We start from the raw sequence: 19,840 nt of genomic DNA on the forward strand, positions 1-19,840 counted from the left end.
ATCGTGCCTGCAGGAAAGCAGTTGAGCTGGGGGTCAGCTCCCCCCAGGGAGGCTCTGGGTGTGGGGCAGAGTGTGAGGACTGCAGTAGGGCAGCAGGAGCCCACAGCATAGCCCTGCTGCTGCCCTAGCCCAGCACTGCCTCTTCAGCTCCATGCAGCGCTGGAGCCTCCCATGAGTTACACAACACAGCAGCTCCTCACACTGCTTTTATTAGAGGTTTTCACCGCACACCATCCTCAAGGAAAAACTACTTCACAGTGACACAGTGACTGAGGCGGGTGTTTCCTCATAGCTGTGGTCAAATAGAGGGAAAACAAGAAACAAAGGAAAAAAAAGAAACAACACTCCAGCTGTGCTTTGTGCCAAATGTCCATCTTACAGCGCAGTTCAGCGCCGCATCCAGGGGAACACCTCACCCCCACCCTGCAGTGCTGCAAGGAACACACACTGCCATTAACCCTCAACCACAGGAGATGCTAAAAGAAACGGAAAAGGACCAGGCAGCAATGTCAGCACCAGCGCTCCTCAGCCACGGTGTGAGGGCAGGAAAGCAGCAGCAGGGAACAGCACTGGGCTGCTGTGCTGCATCCTCCCCATCGCCCCAGTGCCACCCACGGCTCCTGACAGCCTCCCTGACCCACCCAGCTGAGCCTGGGCTCTGGGGCAGTGCCAGCACCATAGAGCCAGACCTGCAGCCCCCCTGGCAGAGGGTGCTCAGCACACGCACATCACTTCGCTGTAATATGTGTAATTCCCACTCATCCCCCCCCAATACACCATTCCCAATTCTAAACTAGCAGAGCTGACCACCCACTCAGGGCAGATGTTGGCCAAGGGCCCTCCTTGGCAACTATTTCCACAGAATGGTCTGCAGAGCTCAGCCTTTGCCGGGCTACATTCCCTCCTAAGGCACTGAGGTGAAGTGGTACTGCTGGGCCCAGCAGAGCCTGGAGACAGGCTGGGAGAGAGAGAGGGTCTGCGCAAAGCGGCAAGGCTGCAGGCAGGGTGCAAACAGCAAGGAGCATCCCAGTCCTATTCCACAGCCATCCCTTGCACTGCCCAGCCTGGAAAAATGCACAGCCCCCATCCGAGCTGCAGCCTTTGCCTTTGCACAAAGCAGGACTGCAGCAAGGAACTGGGCACAGGGCCCACACAGTACCCAGCACTGCTCCAAAGGAGAAGGGATGCTACAGGCACAGCCCCGGCCCTTTGCTGGGCTTTAATACATGCCTGCAGCAGCTGCAGAGCAGCCTGGCGTCATTTTTCACTTCCAAATTCCAGCTGCTCCCCCTCTGTTCCAGGCAGGGAGCTGTGGAGCCCAGGGCCTCCTCCACGGAGAGCACAGCAGCACAGCACCCGCAGGGCTGGTGGCAGCGACCGCTGCCCCGAACCGAGGGAGATGCACTCCCCTCACAGAGGCAGCAATCGCAGCCCGAGCACCAGGGGAGGTGTGGGGGGGTCACCGCTCTCCAACCAGCGGCAGCTGCCTCTCTGCCTGTCCTCCAGGGCAAAGGAGCAGTGCCGGGGCTGGAGAGGACCTAGGCAGGGGGTAAGGGCTCAGCTCTCCCAGCTCACCACTCCCACAGCTCCTGGGGCAGTGAGAAGGGGAAGGAAAAGCGCGAGGAGGAAAGGAAGCAAGCTGAGAGGGGCCAGCACGGCCAGTGGCCAGTCTGGTGTTACACGTGGCCACCACAGAACAACTCCAGAGGGACACACGGGCCGTGATGGAGGGATGTGACAGCAGGCTCTTCTCCACGAAATAGAGACCTTCTCTGGGGTACAGGCGCAGAGCACTTGCCCAGAAGGGAGCAGTGCAAGCAATCCAGAAACAGCAAGGGCAACAGCAAGCTTCCCTCAGGGCCTGCTCCAGCCCCGGTACCAAAGGCTCTCCAAGAGGACGAGGGCTGGGCCTGGGGAAGGAGGACCCACCAGATGATGCCGAAGAGCAGGGCACGGTGGGGCTGGGGCATGTTGGGGTGCCCACAGTGCTGCAACCATCCCATGACCAGGGTTAAAGCACAGGAGCACGGGTGCACACCTCAGGCCTGCTGCCAGCACTGCCACTGTTCTCCCACCACTGCTGGAGCCCGCTGCTCTGGATACACAGCTCCCCTGCAGCACATGAACCCAGGTTTCAGGGGACAGGCATTTCTATCTTTCACCACAGGCAGCCCTGCTGCAGCCCTGTATGTCCCAGGCAGCCAGCACTGCCCGCCCAACCTGCCCTGAGCACACCTGACCAAAAACGCAGTCACAGGGACGCAGGGCTCCCCTGTGCCTCCTCTCTGCAGACAGCAGAGGCAGCAGTCCCCCAGCATGCAGGGCAGCCCCAACAGCTGAGCATAGCAGCCTCCCAGCTCTGAGGCACCACGTGGCCCAGCGGTGCTCCTCAGGACAGCCCTGCTCCCACAGCTGCCCGCAGTGCTGGGGCGGGCCAAAGCCCTGCCACACTACAGAGCTCTGAGGCCACGTGCTGAAGCAGCTGGGCGAGCTGTGCTCACTGCCCCTGGGAAACTGGAGCACGGCGGTTCAGACATCCAAGTCTCTGCAGGAATCCCTGCACCACACAGCCTGCCAACGTCCACCCGTCTTCTCCGGAAAGGTCTCTCTGATGCCAGGGAAGAGGGCTCCCATCAGACACCTTGTTTCCATTCAGCACTAAGAAGGTCCCTTTTGGAGAAGGGCCAGGTCCACGCTTCCGCCCCTCCTTGCTCCGAGACCTGCCTGCAGGGCAGTGCCCAGGGGCTGGCTCTGCATTCCCTGCTCCGTGCTGAGAGGGTTAAAGGCCTGAGAGGTCAACGATGGCTTTAATGAAGATGGCGTCATCGCGGACGTAAGAGTTCTTGGCTTCCATCACGGAGACGGGGCAGAACAGCGGGCAGCCGCTGGCAATGTTCATTTCTGTGACCGGGCGCTGGAAGGAGGAGGAGGTCACGTCGGGTCGGAACGCATCGATGATGTGCTCCCGGTTGTTCTGATCCAAGAGCATCAGGGTCACCTGTGGAAGGTGTGAGAACACACAAGAGCAGCTGAAGGAAAAGGACAGAGGAGCCCATCTCGGCAGCTCAGTCACTGTGGCTGTGAAACACACACAGAGAAATGTAACACTGCACGTCTACAGATCAGAGAGATGCCCGCAGCCTGGAAACCCCTGGGTGGCAGAACAGTCACAAACTGAGCAATCCTACAACAGGCACAGAGCTCCTGCCTCCCTCACAGCTATCTGCTTAGGTCCCAGAAAGCTCCCATCCCACCAAGAACAGATGCAGAACGCTCAGCCTTAGCCGTTCTGCAAAGCCCAGAAGCTGAAATCTGAACAGGTGATGCTGTGCAAGCACCAACTGCAGGCAGCACAGCACACAGAGGCAGGTCGGCCCCGTGGCAGCAGTACAGCTCTGCTCTCTCCAGCACGCTGTCCTGCAGCCCTCGCCGTTCCCCAAATCCTGCCCACAGGATGGGATGCTTTCAGCCCCAGAGCAGCTGTGGCCGCAGGCCATGCTGGGGGCTCCGACCCAAACCCACCTTCTGGTTGAAGGGCCAGCGCAGGAGCGCGTCGTTGGGTCCTTTCATCACCACGAAGAACAGGGACAGATGGGTCCCACGCCCGGTGCCGTCCCCATTCAGGTAAACGCGCAGACACATCTTGTAGCCATACTTGCTTGTGTAGAAAGCTGTTAACAAACACAGTGTGGGTCAGAAAGTGCGAAGCCTGGCACCAAGCACCCTCCAAAGACTCTGCAGTTGGGACCCCAGAAGAATCCAGGCTGGGGTTTTACAGAGCAGTGGGGGGAGGAGGGCACACCAACACTGAACGCCCCTCATTTCCCAGCACCCCAGAGCTGCAGGGAGGGGTGCAGCCCCACATGGCCCAACAGAGCAGCCCACCAGCCGCCTCCTTACAAAGCAACTGGGCGGTAACTTCCTTCTATTTGTCCTACAATGGATTTTATCTGCTCTCTCTCTGCTCCTGCATTTTAATATAAACCCAACAATTGTACTCATTTTCCTTTCCCAGCCCACCCCTCTCTGCTCCCAGCTTTCTCCTTCCCAATCTGAACAATCCCCATCTGCCCATTTTGCTTTGTAAGAGGGAAAACCACCTCCGTAACGACTTTTTTCTAAACCAAACATAGCACTTGCTTCTCAGCCCAGTTCCTCAGCACATGGAATGGAAACTTCTCATCTAAGCAGCACAATCAACTACTGCAGGAAGAAAGGTGTGCAACCCTACTCTTGCAAGACGGAAAGGAAAAGATAGTCCTGCCCCTTCCATAGACATCCCAGTGTGCCAGGCAGAGGCAATCTTCCCTTCCCTCCAGCTGCCTGCTCATGCCCCTCCAGGAGCTGACTTGGTCATGACTTCAGACACAAGTTGGGTCCCCCAGCGAGGGCACTGCAATATGAGCTCCTTTAGGGCACAGGGAGCAGCAGGGCCCAGGAGCTGCCACCTCACTCTGGGCTCTAAAACAAAACTGCAGCCTCAGGAGGTGCTGAGGTCAAGAAACTCCTGAGTGCTGGGCAGGAAATGGGGCGCAGGGGTTAAGGTCCTATCTCTGAGCCAAACAAAATAGATCTGAACCCGATTTAGTTGCTCTGAGAAGGAAGGAAGTACCGCCTTTCTAGAACAGGACAGAGACCAGGGGTTTTCCACAGCTGTCACTGACTTTTAGAAGGAAATGCTAATTGCATGCACAGTTTCAGTGTCAGTTTAGTTCTCTTCAAGAAGGGGGAATCCTTTTGCTTTCAGGTTTTCATTAGCAAAAGGACTCCAGACAGTCTTCACCCAGGAAACAGTTAACAATAAAAGTGCCACTGCTTTTATCTCCTGGCCCAGCAACAATGTGGTTTTTCATTGCACCAGGAGCAGTGCACCATCTATGCCCCCAGCTCACATGCAGCTCTGGCCAGTTTCAAAAAGTGCCACGAAGGGCAATTCCCAAGCTAAAACAGCTGCATTTTCCACTGAGAAATGAAAACACCTTCTACAATGCAGAGAGCACCTCCTCCAGCAGAGCACTTTCATTCAGCCCAATGCTTCTTATGAACACAAAACAAACCAGAAGATGGTTCAGATTTCCCTGAGAAAGAGAGAAGACCAGAAGCACAGCAGAGCGACCATGCATTCCACATGCTAAGGTCATCATTACAAACCCCACAGCCAGATGAGGCACAAAAAGGTTTTTTCCATTTTGTGGCAATAACCTGGAGAGAAGATCGCAGGAGAGCGGCCCGTGATCGCTTCCTGGCGCTTCCTGGCAAATTCTGTTATCTTCCAGATGAAAACACCATCGTAGGTGGAAGCCTCCATGTTGCGGATCTTTTCCTCCATCTCAGCCATGGCCAGGTCTTTCAGCCCAATGCTCCTTTCCAGCTGCCGAACCTGCTCAGTGGAACAGACGGCGCAGCCTGGTCAGACACACTGCAGCGAGCAAAGGGCCGGGGGTAGAAATGCAGGAATGTAAGGCAATCCACCACAACCTCCTTTGGAACCCCATCGTTCTGGAGAACACGCACAAATACAGCTCAGTGTCTGAGCCGAAACCTTCCTGCTGTGAATGGAAAACCTCCCTCCATGAGCACTTTTGTTGTGCTGCAGATCAAGGGGTGAGGTTGGGGGAAAAAAAAGAAAGTCACTTTTGTGACAAAAGTAGACTGAGAAACAGAAGGACCTATACACAGCCAACCAAGTTTGTTGCTGTGAGGCAGCAGGGTTACGTCTGTATTGGCAGATCCTATACTGAGAGAGCACAGAAACTACAAACCGCACAATTCCCAGGGCCTCAGATGTAAGGACACCGTGCTGGAACACAGAGCTGGGAGAGCTCCTTCTCTCAGGCTGAGCCTCCACCATCACACTTCTACAACGAGTGGCTGGGAACGCAATGAGATTCAGTGCAACGCCAGCTCCTCCCTGTCCAGCTGGAGGACTTCACCTAAGAACAGCGCTTGCATCACTTAATTACTGAGAGACCCTAAAGCATTTGCTTTAGGTCAATTCAATTCCCATCTTTCCAGGAAGCTTTCCAGGTTGGGCATAGTCTCAAATGTATCTTAGTGCTACCTTCAGGGAGCACTTTAGGGAGAGACAGGACACAGGTGGAGCTTTGCTAACAACACGGAACACACAGCTGACAGAAGGCTCTGCTCAGAGCACAGGATGCCCGCGCCAGGCACTGCACACCTTGTTACTCAGTGTCTCGATCTGCTCCTGGTCTAATCGGTGCTGCCGGCTGTACGCTTCTGCTGTCAGAGATACCCTTTCTACCTCTCTATTGAGCACGCAGACAATGTTCTCAAAGGTCACTGTTTTCTTCTCCAGGGCGTCACACCTTCCCAAGAGCTCCAGGGACTTGAAGAGCTCCGACTCTGGGCACAGGGAGTTTGCTGCCAGCAGTGGAGAGCTGCTCTGTGATGAGGGAAGGGCAGGAAGGTGCTTCAGGCCTCCGGATCCACTCTTGAGGCTGAGCACAAAACTCAGCAGCATGTACAGATGCTCTGCCAGACACTTGCTTTCGTGTTCTGGTAGCTTTTCATTTTCCACCTACATGAAGAGAAATATATCCCATTCAGCAAGCTCAAGCTGTCACCATCCACAGAAAAATGTCCTCCTCTCGAGGCCACAATGTTAGCTTCAAATTATAAAGGGAAAAAAAATCAAAGAAAAACAGTTTAAAAAACGTGGATTTTGTTGGTGTTTTTGTTTTATTACAGAAAAGCTGCGATCATATACAGTGATGGATGCTTAATGCTCCCTCAGCTGCACACACTGTCCTACTCTGCCCTCCTCCAGCCCTTTGCAGAAGGGCTCTGTCAGACTGACTTAGCAGCACCAAAGGACAAAGCCTCACATAATCCTCCTGAGAAGGGATTTACACTGACATCACCACTAAGAGCCGAGAAAACCACATCACATAGAAATACTGCCCTGCCCAAGCTCCAGCAGTGGAACAAGCTGTGGGATGCCCACGTCCATGCTGACAGCACTGTAACCACTTGGAGCCTCAAAGCATTTGGTGCAGTTCTCAAAATGTCCTTCTGCACTGCTCGTTCTCTGGTACCCAAAATCTGTGCAGTAGATAATATCAAGTGGCATTTACAAAGGCTCTAAAACACCCCTCTGCTGTAATAGCTGAGCACCAGCACCTGCAACAGGTCAGGCTACAGCCATCTGCAGGTCATAGCTAGCACTGGAACTGAAAAGAGCAGATAACCCTTACCATCTCAGCACAGCCAACAACCTCGAATCTGCAAGGCACTTTACATTTGCCACAATTCTTCACGTGGTCCTGAAACTAGAAGAGAAAGAAGATAATGTTAAACGGATCTGATGTCACACAGGTCACTCCCTCTCCAGCTCACTGAGGTCTGGGAACCCAAAGACAAATCGAAGAACAGCCTCAAACCAATGCTGGCAGCCGCACTGCACCTCAGCTGCTCACAGCTGGCAGCTGCCCTGAAGCATGGAGGCCAAGGCTGGAGCTCTGCAGAGCAGTGCCAATAACCCACGGCCTCTGAGATGCTCGTTTGGATTCCCACGCAGCGTATGATCGGCGCTAAGCAGCGCTGGCACGCTGCCATCTTGTTTCTGCCATGCCTCCCACTGTCAGGTATCAGTGGTCTGTTGTGAGCAGCCCACTGAACACCCACATCTGCTGCAACAGATGTCAAAACAGTTTTTAAACCAGTTTTTGAAAAGCTTCCAGGCGCAGCCCCAGGTTGCTCAGTCCCACGCTGAGGGGAGAGATCCGAGCGGCAGTTAATGGGTGGAGCAGCCACCGGAATCCCAGCAGTGTGAGCCTACCCACTGCTGGGCTCCAGCACGTCCAGAGCTCACGGCACAAAGTCCCTCCTTATGCTGGATGTTTCCTCATCTTTTTGACGAGGAAACATCCTTGTCTCTGATTTCCCATCGCTATGTTCAGCCTCATGGAAAAGCCACACGTGCACAGCGGGCTGCCACCTCACTGCTCCCCCACTCTGCTCCTGGATGGCCTCAGCTCCCCCCAGCTCTGCTGCCCCCTGGCAGCATCATACCTTCTCTCTGGGGATCTTCTTCTTCCCGCAGCCCTCACAAGTCAATGGAAATTTTGGGCAGACCTCATCGTGAGCCTGTAAAAGAACAGACAGGACGCTTTGGTGCGCTCAGAACTCTCTGTGCTGGCTCAGTTCTGTGACCTCCAGGCTGCCAGCGCTTTGGGTGTGTATGCAGCCGAGTGAGCCTCAGCCTCGATTTAAAGAGTTGCCATAACATTTTAAAGGAAAAAAAAAAAAAAGGAAAAAAAAAAGAGATAACAGCTTTGATGAATCAAGAGAAAGCTCCATGCACGGCTTTGCATGGAAAAGGCGCATTGGGGCAGCATCTCAGCAAGGTCACGAGTGGAAGTTTTCGGGATCAGTTCAACAGAAAAGCATTTTTCAGCCAGAAAGGAAATCATTTAAAACCACCCCCTGTATCTCATGTCACGACAAGGATCACAGCAGTGCCACGCTCTGCCCACAGCACGCACTGCTCAATGGGCACTGCTGGAGCACCGCTGTGCTCCGTGCCGCTTCTACACAGCTCAAACCCATCTCCGTGTGCTCCAACCCACCAGAACAACCGATATTTGGCTTCTGTAATGAGGCATCCAGAAATCACCTCTTGCTTTTCTGTCCGAGCTTACGTGAGCTTCCATGCACCACTGCAAATTCCATTAACAGGCAGATCAAGACTGAGCTAGAAGTGTTTAACAACACCCTTCTGGCAGTAACAGAAAAAAATGACATATTTACAAAGCAGCTGTCTGAAACCAGATGCCCTGAAAACCTGCTCACGTTTACCTGTATTAAAACAAGTCACCACCTCCAGGAGGAGGGACATGTGCAAGCTGCTCTCTTACCACATCACAAATTGGAAAGTGAAACCCACAAGTGGCATGCCGGGAATTCTCTCCTTTTCATACTTGAGATGAGCAGGTGGAGCCAAAGGCTCACAGTGCTGTCCCTGAACAGCCACCCCCTGGTTCCCTTGGTGGGCAGAGGAAGGCAGAGGCAGCCTGCAGAGGGGATGAGCCCTTTCCTCCAGCTGCTCTCTGGTTCTACAGCATCAGACAACAACTCCCCATGACCCACAGAGTGCTGGCACAGCAACAGATGCTGCGCTCCGGCTGAAGCAGGAGCCACTGCAGCCACTTGAAAGAGGGGATTTTGCACTTCTCCTGCACCTACGGCGATGTGCGAAATCACCACCTGGTTGTTTGCAGCCTCCCACCTCGCAGTGCTCCTCTCTGTGCTGGCACCTCCCCACAACACACAGCCCTGTGATGGGTGCTGAGCTCACAGCCGGAGCGCTGCAAAACAGCCCTGCACGGCTCCAAGTGCCGCTCAGCAACGTGAGCTCCAACTGGCACAGACCCAAAGCTCCTGGTTCATAGGACATTTGAATACCAACAGCGTAGGGCTCCTCCAGAACCCCTACTTCTGCCCCTGCCCACTCTGTGGGTGCTGCATCGCGCAGGAATGCAGGAATGCTGCCTACCGAAACTCACCCTGCCCAGCAGCTGAGGCAGGCACACGAGCCTGATCTGCAGCACTCTGCCACCCAGGGATGAGGCAATCCTCCTGCCACAGCTCTCCCAAACCCACAGCTGCACACAGGCAGCTCTGATGCCTGGCACCAGCTGCAAGCAGCATCGGAAAACCATTGATGCCACTGTGCCAGGTAAGAGCAGGTCACTCTCCTGCTGTGAACTTGTTCAGAGTAAGATGGGGGGAGGAGGGAGGAGACAGCAATAAAGGAATTAGAGCCGAGCTGGAAGAGCACAGCCCGAGTCAGACCGTCCCCTGCTACCTCAACACCAACTGCAGTGGCTCAGCTGCTTGCAGCAGGAAAAAAACAAACGTGGGCAGAAGTCAGCCTCCACAACACCACCTCCTTCCCGCTCAACAACACCAAAGCCATTGGCTGATCTCACAGATCGATCTCCCTCCCTAAAAACAAAGCGTTCCAGCAGCGCTGCCGCACAGCACATCGGCTGCACCCTGCAAGGACGGGCAATTCTGCAGGAGCTGAGCGGCTGGGAAAGCGGCCTCCAGCAGCCTCCCAGGGCCAGGACAGCCCCACGCTCACGGACAACCACTGCAGCACGATGGGCTGCGGCGGAGGCACCCAGCACTCCTCCCCTCACCTCCAGGTCCCGCAGCGGCCTGCGGTGCGCAGGATATAACTCTCGTACCTTAATATCTGGGAAGTAGAAAAGTGATTTGCAGTATTTGCAGTTGAGGGTTCTCTCGGGGCACTCCCGCTCAGAGTGGCGCTCCTTCTCATTCAGAGGGATCACACCTCTGCATGCCTGGCACTCAATCAGCAGGAACGGGCAGTTCCCCTCATGGCAGCTCTGTGACAGGGAGAGCAGCACAGTTCAGTACAGCCGGACAGAAAAGCAGACACACACGGGCAGAGAAGCTGGGCTTAGCAACAGCAGCTGATCCCCAGAGCTGGAATGATCATCTGCTAAGGAATGCCAGGAGGAGCTGCTCTGCCGGGCCTGCGTAAATGAGACAAAAGGGAAAACTGCAGTTTAATCTGATTGCTGCTCCAGGTATCAAAAGCTCCGCTGAACTTGACTTGAACTACTTCTGAAAGTCACCAACCCCACGTCGTGGTGGTGGAACAGGATTTGTCCTTGCCTCCAGCTGCCCCGCTCCAAACATGGCACGAATGAACATCTATGCCAAGAAGGTTTCTCAACTGTGCTGGGAAATCCATCAGCACAACACAATGCTGGGGACAAGGCAGGCAGCTGAGAACAGCCAGCAGCACTCTGCTGCGAGCCCCTGTTGTCTGCACACAGCACAGGCTGGGCTGCACCCCGCAGTGCTCCACACAGCATCCCAGGGGTGCAGGTTGCTCCGGGAAAGTGCTCCGAGCATAGAAACAAGACGACATGCACAAAGCCAAAGGGGGTGGCAGCAGGGAGGGAGTAGCTAAGAGGAAGGAAAACTTGCAGAAAGGCAGAGGAGAAACAGCTGGAAGGGGACTGGCACACAGAGCACAGCCAGAGCTGTGGCACTGCCAGCCCAGACGCTGCAGCAGAGTTAATTCAGCCTCATAAACTGCTGAACCTACAGCTGGTGTGCAGATCAACCACCACTCACTGCTCAGAGCTGCGGCCGGGCAAACTCAGGGCATGGAAACCATGGCTGCCCGCACAGTGCTTGCTGGAGGGCAGCACAAAAGTTGACAGACATGATGTTATGGCTTTTACAGGGCCTCCCTCACTTCTGTTTGCAGAATGAGGACCTGTGCTGCAGAACTTCTGCTTTCGGCAGCCTATGCTGTCATTAATCAGCTTTTAGGACTGATGAGACAGATGTTTGATTTGGTATCCAGAGGTTAGAAAGAATTTGAGGTGGTGTTTCTGACAACAAAGCAGCTCAAGAGGCAGCAGTGGTGTCTGGGGAGGGCCGGCACCATGAGAAACACTGAAAGCAGCAGCAGCACTTCTACCGCTTCCTGGGATGGATTCTGCCTTTCCTACTGCTTGAGTAACACAATGCTGTGGGGCATCCAAGGATGCTTTCCCCAGTTTCTTCTTTTGCAGTCCCCGCCAGCTCAGAGGATGGGTTTTGCCAGGAGGACTCAGATCTCAGTTGGAGCAGCCTGAGTTCCCTGCTGGGTGGGAGCTGCTCCATCCACACAGACAACCAAATCTGCTCGCCAAGGAAATTCAGTGTGACCATAGCAGGCTCTAATGAGTCGGGGTAAACTGCTGCTCGATAACTAGGAGGTTCAGAGGAACTGCAAACAGACATAACACCATGAGGCCAGCTCCCAGGTACCACGCAGCCACTTGGCAAAGCCCCAAGAGGTGCTGCCCCACATCAGCCAAGGTCACGGCCTCAGAACAAGCTGTCACAGCCCCATCACGCTGTCCTGCCAGCGATGCCAGGCACCTGCACGTTTCATAGCACGCATCTGAACTCACCACTGCTGCGTGGTCCTGACAGCCAAACGCTGCCAGGCACTAGCAGCAGGAAAGCCTGCCCTGTTCCATGCACACCACCCAACACCCCAAGCAGCCCTCAGGGCTCCGCTGCTCTGCAGAGCTCTCCCTTCCTCTGAGAGGACACATCCAGCCCGTGACACGGCTTTGTTGCTCTCCTTGTTATGTTTTAATGACAAATATACTAAAAATTAAAACGCTTTGTTACTTATGTTACCTGTATTATGTACTTTACAAGGACTGATCTGAAAGTACTGCCTCCTGTTTTATGATGTTTGCCCACAACACCACAAACAGATGTTGATGGGATGGCAGCAGAGGCCAAACCTTCCTACCAATATCCCGTTGTGTTGCTGCTGTGTGACAGAATGGTGCATGACATGGGAGTGTGTATGGAGCAAACATGTGGAATCGAATTCCTCCATGCAGAAAAAATGCCAGTGAGTGCCATTCACTGATGCTTGTGAACACTGATGGAGACCAAAGAGTGGACGTGAGCACAGTGAGGGGTGGGTGGTGCATTTCAGCAGTGGTGACAGCGACAGCGTCTGCTGGTGTGGGTTTGTTGATCACTGATGAAAATGCAGAGAGCTAATGGTGGTGACTATGCTGAAAAACAGCATTTCGTAGCTGAGAATTCGCTCCACCAAACAGCTTTACTGTGCTCACTGTCTTTGTTGCAGCTTCCATGGAAACACAGAGGAGGCATTACTTTCAGAGCAACCAAGCCCAAGACAACATCTCTTCACCCAGCACAGCCCAGCCATGCCAACAGGTCGGACACCATCACTCCAAGCAGCATCTCCAGCAGCACACAGCTGGATGTCTTGCACCAAAACGAGCACCTGGCTGAAACTTCAGTGACACCAAGCACACAGCAAAGGCAATGCTGAGGCAGGGGATGGGCAGGGGAGGGCAGGCTGCGCTGCACCCTCAGCTGAGGCTGTGCCCAGCAGAAGGGTGGCTGCAGCACGAGGCCAAGAACTGCACAGGCATGTGGAGAAGGGCAGATTTTGCAACATGGAAAAGGCAAACCAGTGGTGAGCAGCTTGATCTCAAGGCCAATCGCTTTGCTTTGTCCAAAGAGCTGACAGAATCTCTTTATCTTTTACAGAAGGGTGTGTGTGCCTGGGGCTCTGGCACTCGCCTGATCTCTGGAATCCAAGGAATTCTGAGCTGGCAGTGAAGTGCTGCCCCAAAATGCCAACAGCCGTGCACAGAGGCTTCCAAGGTTTTCACACAGGCTTTAATGGGACCCATCGCCCCCTCCCAGCTTCAAAGTCAGTCAGGTGCAGCTCTTGGTCTGCAAAGGCTCGAGCTAAGCCTGCGAACAAGGTGGGCCACCGCAGTGAGGCTGAGCGGCTCCCAGCAGTGTGCTGTGAGCACATCGCGGCTGGCAGGACTTTCCAGCCCCCTCCCACGTGCCCAGTGCTCCCCATGCTCACCTCCCACCGCACAGCCTGGATGGAGCTGCCAGCCACTGCTGCTCCCCACAGGCAGGCAGGCACTGTTTGTGGGCTTCAGCTCCTGCGAGCAAAGGCACATCACGTCCCTTCTGCTGCAACAGGAGGCCCTTCTGGACACCCTTCTATGCTACCATGGGGTACTGCAGCACGTGGGTCCTCCTGGGAAGAAGCAATCTGGTCCTCATCAGCCACCTGCAAACAACACTCAACACCATGTTGCAACCTGGAGCCAAAATCTTCCAATCTCTGATTCTATAAGGAACTCTGGTTGCTCTGGTACAGAGTTACCAAGTGCTCTTGCCACAACTCTAAGAAAGCTGCATCTATGCTGGTGATGCTGCTATAAAATATCTAACATATCCGTTTCAGAGGAACCAGGTGAGTATTTCCAAGACCAGCAGCTCTGCTCCAAACCACAGCCTGAGGCTGAAAGCCAACACCAAGAGCTACCAGGGCACTCTCAGGGACACGGCTGAGACCATCCAGTAGTGAAGCTCAGGATTCCAACTGCATTCCTGGAGAGGAGCAGCTCTTCCTACACAGAGGGCAGCCGGGATGCTTCACCACCTCCCGTGCTGTGAGCCAGGGCCCAGGGCAGAAGGATCACACACAGCCAAAGTGCCCTCTCTGACTTGGATTAGGACAGGTTATCACCGTGGCTGACAGCAAATCAGTTTAAATAGAGCCATCACGATTAAGCTTAAAACAGAACTCCCCTTCGCACAGAACTTGTTGGGCAGACCCAGCATAAATATTTGCATTGCTCCCCCAAGCTCCTGGACACCATGGGACACGCTTTCTTAGTCTTTCCTTTTGCTCTCAGGGGATAGTTTTAGTTTCTCTGCCCCTGCTCAGATTTTCCACCTGCACCTAAAGGCCCCTGCCCACAGCTCGCCTTCCTGTGCGTACATTCAGACCGATTATCATGAAACCTAGATCTGAAAAGGGGGTGCAGATTAAAAGGAAAACCCCCACCAGTCCCACCACAAAACACTTTGGCTGAACGCCGCTAAAAATTTACAACTGCATCCAATAGTCAAAAAAATGCATTTATAAACCCAGACATGTTCTGAGTGCTTACGTATTCTGTACACTTTGCACAACTTGAAGCAGAATTGCAAGTCATGTCTGAGCAGATTTCACTCTTTCGGTTCTGTATGTCCCTGTGAGACGTGAACAGGGGCTTGAACAGAAAGCAAAAAGCAAAACTGAACTTAACTTTGTCCTTGTTTTTTTGTAGAGCTTTGCAGCTGCAGGACATTTTTTTCTCGTTTGTACCCCGATAACGGTAGCAAACCAAAAGTGACAGTATCTCTTGATTTATAAGGGGAGAGCAGCCAGATCAGCCTCTCAGTGCCAACACTGCACAAGTCTTAAATGAGCAAACAATGAATTAGCTCGGAGGGACTTTCCATGTCCCGTCGGAAATAGCACAGCTAGGGACTTTCCATCACAGGAGCACTGCTGCCGCAGGACATTACAACGCTGATACACACTGCCGCCTGCAATGCAACAGCAGAGGGCACACTGCAAAGCTGAGCTGTGCCACCACCATCACGCTGAGCTATGAGCCCGTGGGGCACTGCTGACAGCCACACACAGAGCACAGAGCACTGGGTTAACACTCAAGCCCGCCTCTCCTTCCCTCACGTGGGCCCTCAGCCCCACGCATTGCTTTCCAGCACCTCATCACTCCAGGAGCTCTGGAAGCCGTGCACAAGAACCCAAAGCACCACAACGTGCACCCAAGGGAAGGGAGACCCATTGCAGGGCAGCCTGCTGCCTCGAGAAGCTTTTCAGACACACTGAATGGACCGCTGGCACATGCCAACTTGTGGTGAGCCCTGCAGGAGCTGCTTATCAGGACTTCTTTAATCCAGGAGAAAGAGTTCAGAAGCCACAGCACCCTGACATGAGCATGGTAAGCTGCTGACAAACCACATTTGGTTCAGGCTGATGGAGATAAGCTTGCTCACTACAACTGGCATTCAAAGCACTCCAGCAGGCATGAGACCTCTGTGTCATAAGCAGCAGGTCACCAGCACAATTACAGCACGGGACAAGGCCTGCACACACACCAGCACAACGGCTTGGATCACGAATCCCAGCACAACACTGCACTCTGCAATGAGGCTCCTCGCTGATCTGTGCTGTATTGGCAACAAGCTTTTAACTTCAGATTTATCCAGGCACATGCATCCACACCACATGCTACTTAGAGATCTAAGAAGAATTTTGAAGCAGGAGAAGCTTTTAGCATCCTATACCCTCTTATCTTTCAGAATGTGCCAGTGCAAAGAAGCTGAAAGCTCCAGGCAGGAGGGCAGGGAAACACAGCAGCAGCACAGCTGTGGGCAGGAGCTCAGAGTGACCCATGGCCACGCTGTCTCTTCATGCCATCCTGCAGTGGCATTGCCAAGAGAATCTCTGAAGAGTGCTGAAACTCCTTCCTGCTACACATCTCAGCCTGGTGAACAACCAGGCAACAGCCTTTATCTAGGGATAGTGCTGGGGGAAAAAAGGTTTACTACTTTTATTTGGGGCCCTTTCGTAATGGTTCGTCCATTCCATTATGGATGACAATATGATCCTTCAGGAGCAGCAGAACTTCACAGGCGGGCAAACATTGCTCCCGACTGCCAACATTTTAATGATGCTTTCTGCACAGCAGAGCTAACCTGTAGGAAGGCACAGGGAAGCAAGTGGCTCATTGCAGTCCCCAGAACACTTCACATGAAGCACAATAGCTGTACGCATGCTAAAGTCCAAAGGCCTGGAGCAGGAAGGGCAGATGAAAACCTTTCCAAAGATGAGCAGAAAACATCCTGGTGGCACAGAGTTATTCGGAGCAGCGTGTGTTGAGCCAGCAAATGACACCCAATCACCTTGCCCTCTTTCTGCAGGTGCTACTTGGCCCTGCAGCTGGCTGAAATCAGGACTGTGGATGGCCAGGCTGCCTGCCCCAAGCTCACAGCTCAGAAATAGACTGCAGGTTCACACAGCACAGCAAACTTAGCAATCTCGCTGTAAGGCACAGTTCCTTGACAGTTTCCTCATCTCTTTGGGCAGAAGGCAATTAGAGGTAGTACAGGTGGTTCTCTTTGTGGAAGTGAAGAGTTCAGAGCCTGAGATGATAAGCAAATTCTTCCAGTTCAGCCCATGCCCTCAGCAGGATGCACAAACCCAGCTCTGTGAGGAAATTTCTGCAGCTCCCAGAGGGCTTTGCTTACAGCACAGCAAAGGTGTAAGCTCCCATCACTGCCAGCTTCAGAAGAAAGCAAACCCCCCCCGAACCTCTCCTGTTGGCACACAGAGGAAAGAAAAAGTGTGCAGATACCAAAAGCCCTTCTTCGGGATTTACCTCATACTCTTTAATAGTCCCCTTCCACGTGCAGCCCTCGTTAATACAGACAGCAGGCAGACTTTCCACCTCCCGACGAGCTGCGTTGTCTGGGAAAGCCTGAAGTGGAAAAGGTAAAAGAGCACAGAAATCACTGAGGGGGTGCAAACACGGCCCAGTCTCCTCATTCTTTATTAACCATTCTTAACAAAAATGTAAAACAAATAAAGAAAGGACTCCTCCCCATGCCAGTTGCCACATCCTCAGAGGTGTGCTAATGGCAAACAGATCTTTATTATAGCACTTAAGTAGGTCACTGCTATATTCCCATGACCTGGATTTTACAAGCTGGGGAGTTCACCTCATTAATTCTAACTCTCACTGCTCAACAGAACGTTTCCAAAGAGCACACAGATCCCAAAAGTCTTGTGTTTTAAAGGAAAGCAACAAGCAGCATTAACAACAGGGATTTTTTTCTTTTCGATTTTTACTTACAGAGCTGGTTTCCAAAATAGAAACTCCTTCTTCATATATTCCTTCTTGAATGCAGCTCGCACATTTTTGAGGCCCAGAACTAGCAGACACAAAAACAATAATCAAACACTGAATTTATGAAATAATTGGCTTCTAACAACTCAACACAGTGAAAGGATTCTCTTATCCTCTAGACAATCCACCGAGCCTCTGCTCAGCTGTAGTTTGGGTACCCATTTCTGCTACTTGGGGCTTTTTATTCGCCTCGTGAGTCACCGCTCTCCTCAGCTCCACTCGAAGGCAACGAGGGGAAACAGAAGTGGATCCTCTGAACCGTGCGCCTCACGTTTGGGCACAAGAGGCACCCGTCAGTCCAGGAGCAAACTGAGGGAACCCGTAGAGGAATGAAGGCACATCGGACATCACACATCCCTGATGCTGAACCTCAGAGGTTACGCACGGCTCCTTCCCCTGACGGCCCTCCAGCTCCTTCATCTCTTCCGCCGCTCCTAAGCCTTCATTTTAAGGCCAAAGGCACAAATTTACCTTATAATTTTCTTCAAGCAATAGGAGCAATAGCGATGCCCGCACTGAGCCTGGAAGGGCCGCCTCAGTATGTTCCTGCAGTCCGAGCAGAGGTACTTCACCTCCAGCTTAGTTCCCAGGATCTCCTTCGCAAACCCGGGCTGGTTCAGGTCCAGAGAGCCGGGCGGAGTCGAATTTGCTGCTGCCATGGGAACAAAAAATTCCGGCTGTACACCCAGAGCCTGGAAATAAAAATACGTTCCCTGTTTTGTTATACCTGGAGGACGGCAACGCCTCGCTATCGCGGAGCACCGGCAAACCGCGCCGCGAGGCCCGGGACGAACCCGGCCCGACTCAGCGCCCGCAGCTCCGCTCCGGGGAGCGACCCGAAGGCGCCGACCCGGCCCCGCGGCCCGGCCGCTCGAAGGCGGCGGCGATCTCCGAAGCGGCCGGGCCGGGCGGGGGGGCGGAGCGCGTTCCCACGGTGCAGAGCCCGCCTCCCGCTGCCCGCCCCGCCCCGCCGGAGCCCCGCGGCCGCTCCCCCGCCCCCCGAGGGCCGCCCGCCGGCGGCGCCGCGCTCACCGGCCCCGTCCGTCCGCGTCCCGCACCGGAAACGCGCGCAGGCCCCGCCCGCCGGACACGTGGAGCGCGGCCCGCCCCGCACTGCGCCACCGCCCGGCAACGGCCCCGCCCGTGGAGACCGGCTGGGGGCGGGGCGGCACGTCCACACCCGGTGCGGCCACACCCCGCCGCTCCTCCCATGGAGACACCCCCCCTTCCCCCCCCTTCCCCCTCTCATCCCCCCCCAAGTCGCCCCCCACGCTGTCCCCGCTGCGTATCACCCCTGCAGTCACCTGCCCCCCCCCCCCCCCCCAAAGTGCCACCTTCTCGCTGTCACCCAGCCCCGGCCCCACCCCACCTGCACCCCACTGCCCACGTTCTCGGCACTGACCCCTGGGCCCGGGCAGCCCCACACCGGGACCGGGCTCGGGTCCCCCGGGACAGCAGCAGCCGGCACCGTGCCGCAGCCCCCACGCCGCCCCCAGGAGCCCCCCGGCTCAGCCCACCTCGTTCCCCCTCACCGCGGCTCCGGACCGCCCAGCCGAGTCCCAGCAGCGAGCGCAGCCCTACCTGCACACACAGCGCCATGGCTCGCAGCCCCGCACGGACACAGCGCGGAGGCAGCCGGAGGCCGGGCAGGTTTCCGAGTCCCAGGAGGCGACGGGGAAACACGAGCGCCTGCCGCGTGGCGGTGAGGTCACGCCGAGGTGCTTTCTGCAGGGGAACTCGGCGCTGCCGGAGCTCACGCAGCAGCCGCCTCCGCAGCGCCCAGCCCCGCGGCGCCGACCACGCAGCGGTGCCCCGCCCGCACCCCGCGGGAAGCCGCGGCCGGCCCGGACCTGGGGGCGCTGGGGCTCCGCTGCCCCGCGGCGCGGGCAGGGCACCGGCTCTCGTTCGCACCCCGAGGGGAATTCGCTCAGGGCTGGGAAATCCCGCTTGGCCGCAGCCGGGCAGGGCGGATTGACGATGCCCGAGCCGGGCCCTCGCAACCCGCGTGCAGCTCTGGTGTGAGCCGGGAGCTGCGGGGCCACGCGGGTGTTGCCGGGGACCGAATGGAGGTCCGGGCGCCACCGCCGCCCACAGACATCAGCGGGGCCGCAGCGGGAGCGGGGAGGAGAACCGGGCACGGAGGCTTCCAGAGCAGCAGGAGCCGCTTTGCAGGGCCGAGGCCCGAACACCACGTGCATCCCACAGCTGGGCACAGCGTTACACAAAGGCCGTGAGACGCCGCCCCAGAGGTGACAGCGGCTGTCGGGCTTTCCGCACCGAGATCCCAGGGCGGCCGGGCACTGAGCGGGACGGCGCAGAAGAAGTGGGCGGGAGAAAGCGGAACTGAACGGCGCCGGCAATGGGCGGCCGCTGCAGCGCCTTAACGCTGACAGGGTGCCTCGCGCATGCGCGACACGCACGCGGAACACCGTTCCGTCCAATTGAGCGCGGCTATTGGTCAGCGATCCTGACAGCCCCCGCAGTTTAGACCAATCGCTTCT

The 19,840-nt window shown here is 55.4% G+C and overlaps 1 protein-coding gene across 5 annotated transcripts; it reads right to left on the reverse strand.

Annotated features, from left to right (window-relative positions):
* Positions 1 to 193: 193 nt before the first annotated feature.
* TRAF2 (TNF receptor associated factor 2) lies at positions 194 to 19,655 on the reverse strand. Of its 5 annotated transcripts, none has more exons than XM_085239292.1 (11): positions 18,921 to 19,655; positions 17,811 to 18,031; positions 17,286 to 17,364; positions 16,812 to 16,910; positions 10,215 to 10,376; positions 8,035 to 8,109; positions 7,218 to 7,292; positions 6,182 to 6,541; positions 5,203 to 5,380; positions 3,523 to 3,671; positions 194 to 2,998 (listed from the first exon to the last, which is right to left on the reverse strand). In XM_085239292.1, exons 1-11 carry the CDS (start codon positions 18,936 to 18,938, stop codon positions 2,780 to 2,782), a joined length of 1,635 nt encoding a protein of 544 aa, XP_085095418.1. In that variant the 5' UTR covers positions 18,939 to 19,655; the 3' UTR covers positions 194 to 2,779. The 5 variants fall into 5 exon arrangements, with proteins under 5 accessions (XP_085095418.1, XP_085095417.1, XP_085095416.1 ...); XM_085239291.1 differs by lacking the exon at positions 18,921 to 19,655 and adding an exon at positions 18,372 to 18,603 and having other exon boundaries at positions 17,811 to 17,991; XM_085239290.1 differs by lacking the exon at positions 18,921 to 19,655 and adding an exon at positions 18,372 to 18,507.
* Between the last annotated feature and the right edge of the window lie 185 nt (positions 19,656 to 19,840).

The sequence above is a fragment of the Meleagris gallopavo genome, chromosome 19, assembly GCF_905368555.1.
Source record: "Meleagris gallopavo chromosome 19, MGAL_WU_HG_1.1, whole genome shotgun sequence".
NCBI lineage: Eukaryota > Metazoa > Chordata > Aves > Galliformes > Phasianidae > Meleagris > Meleagris gallopavo.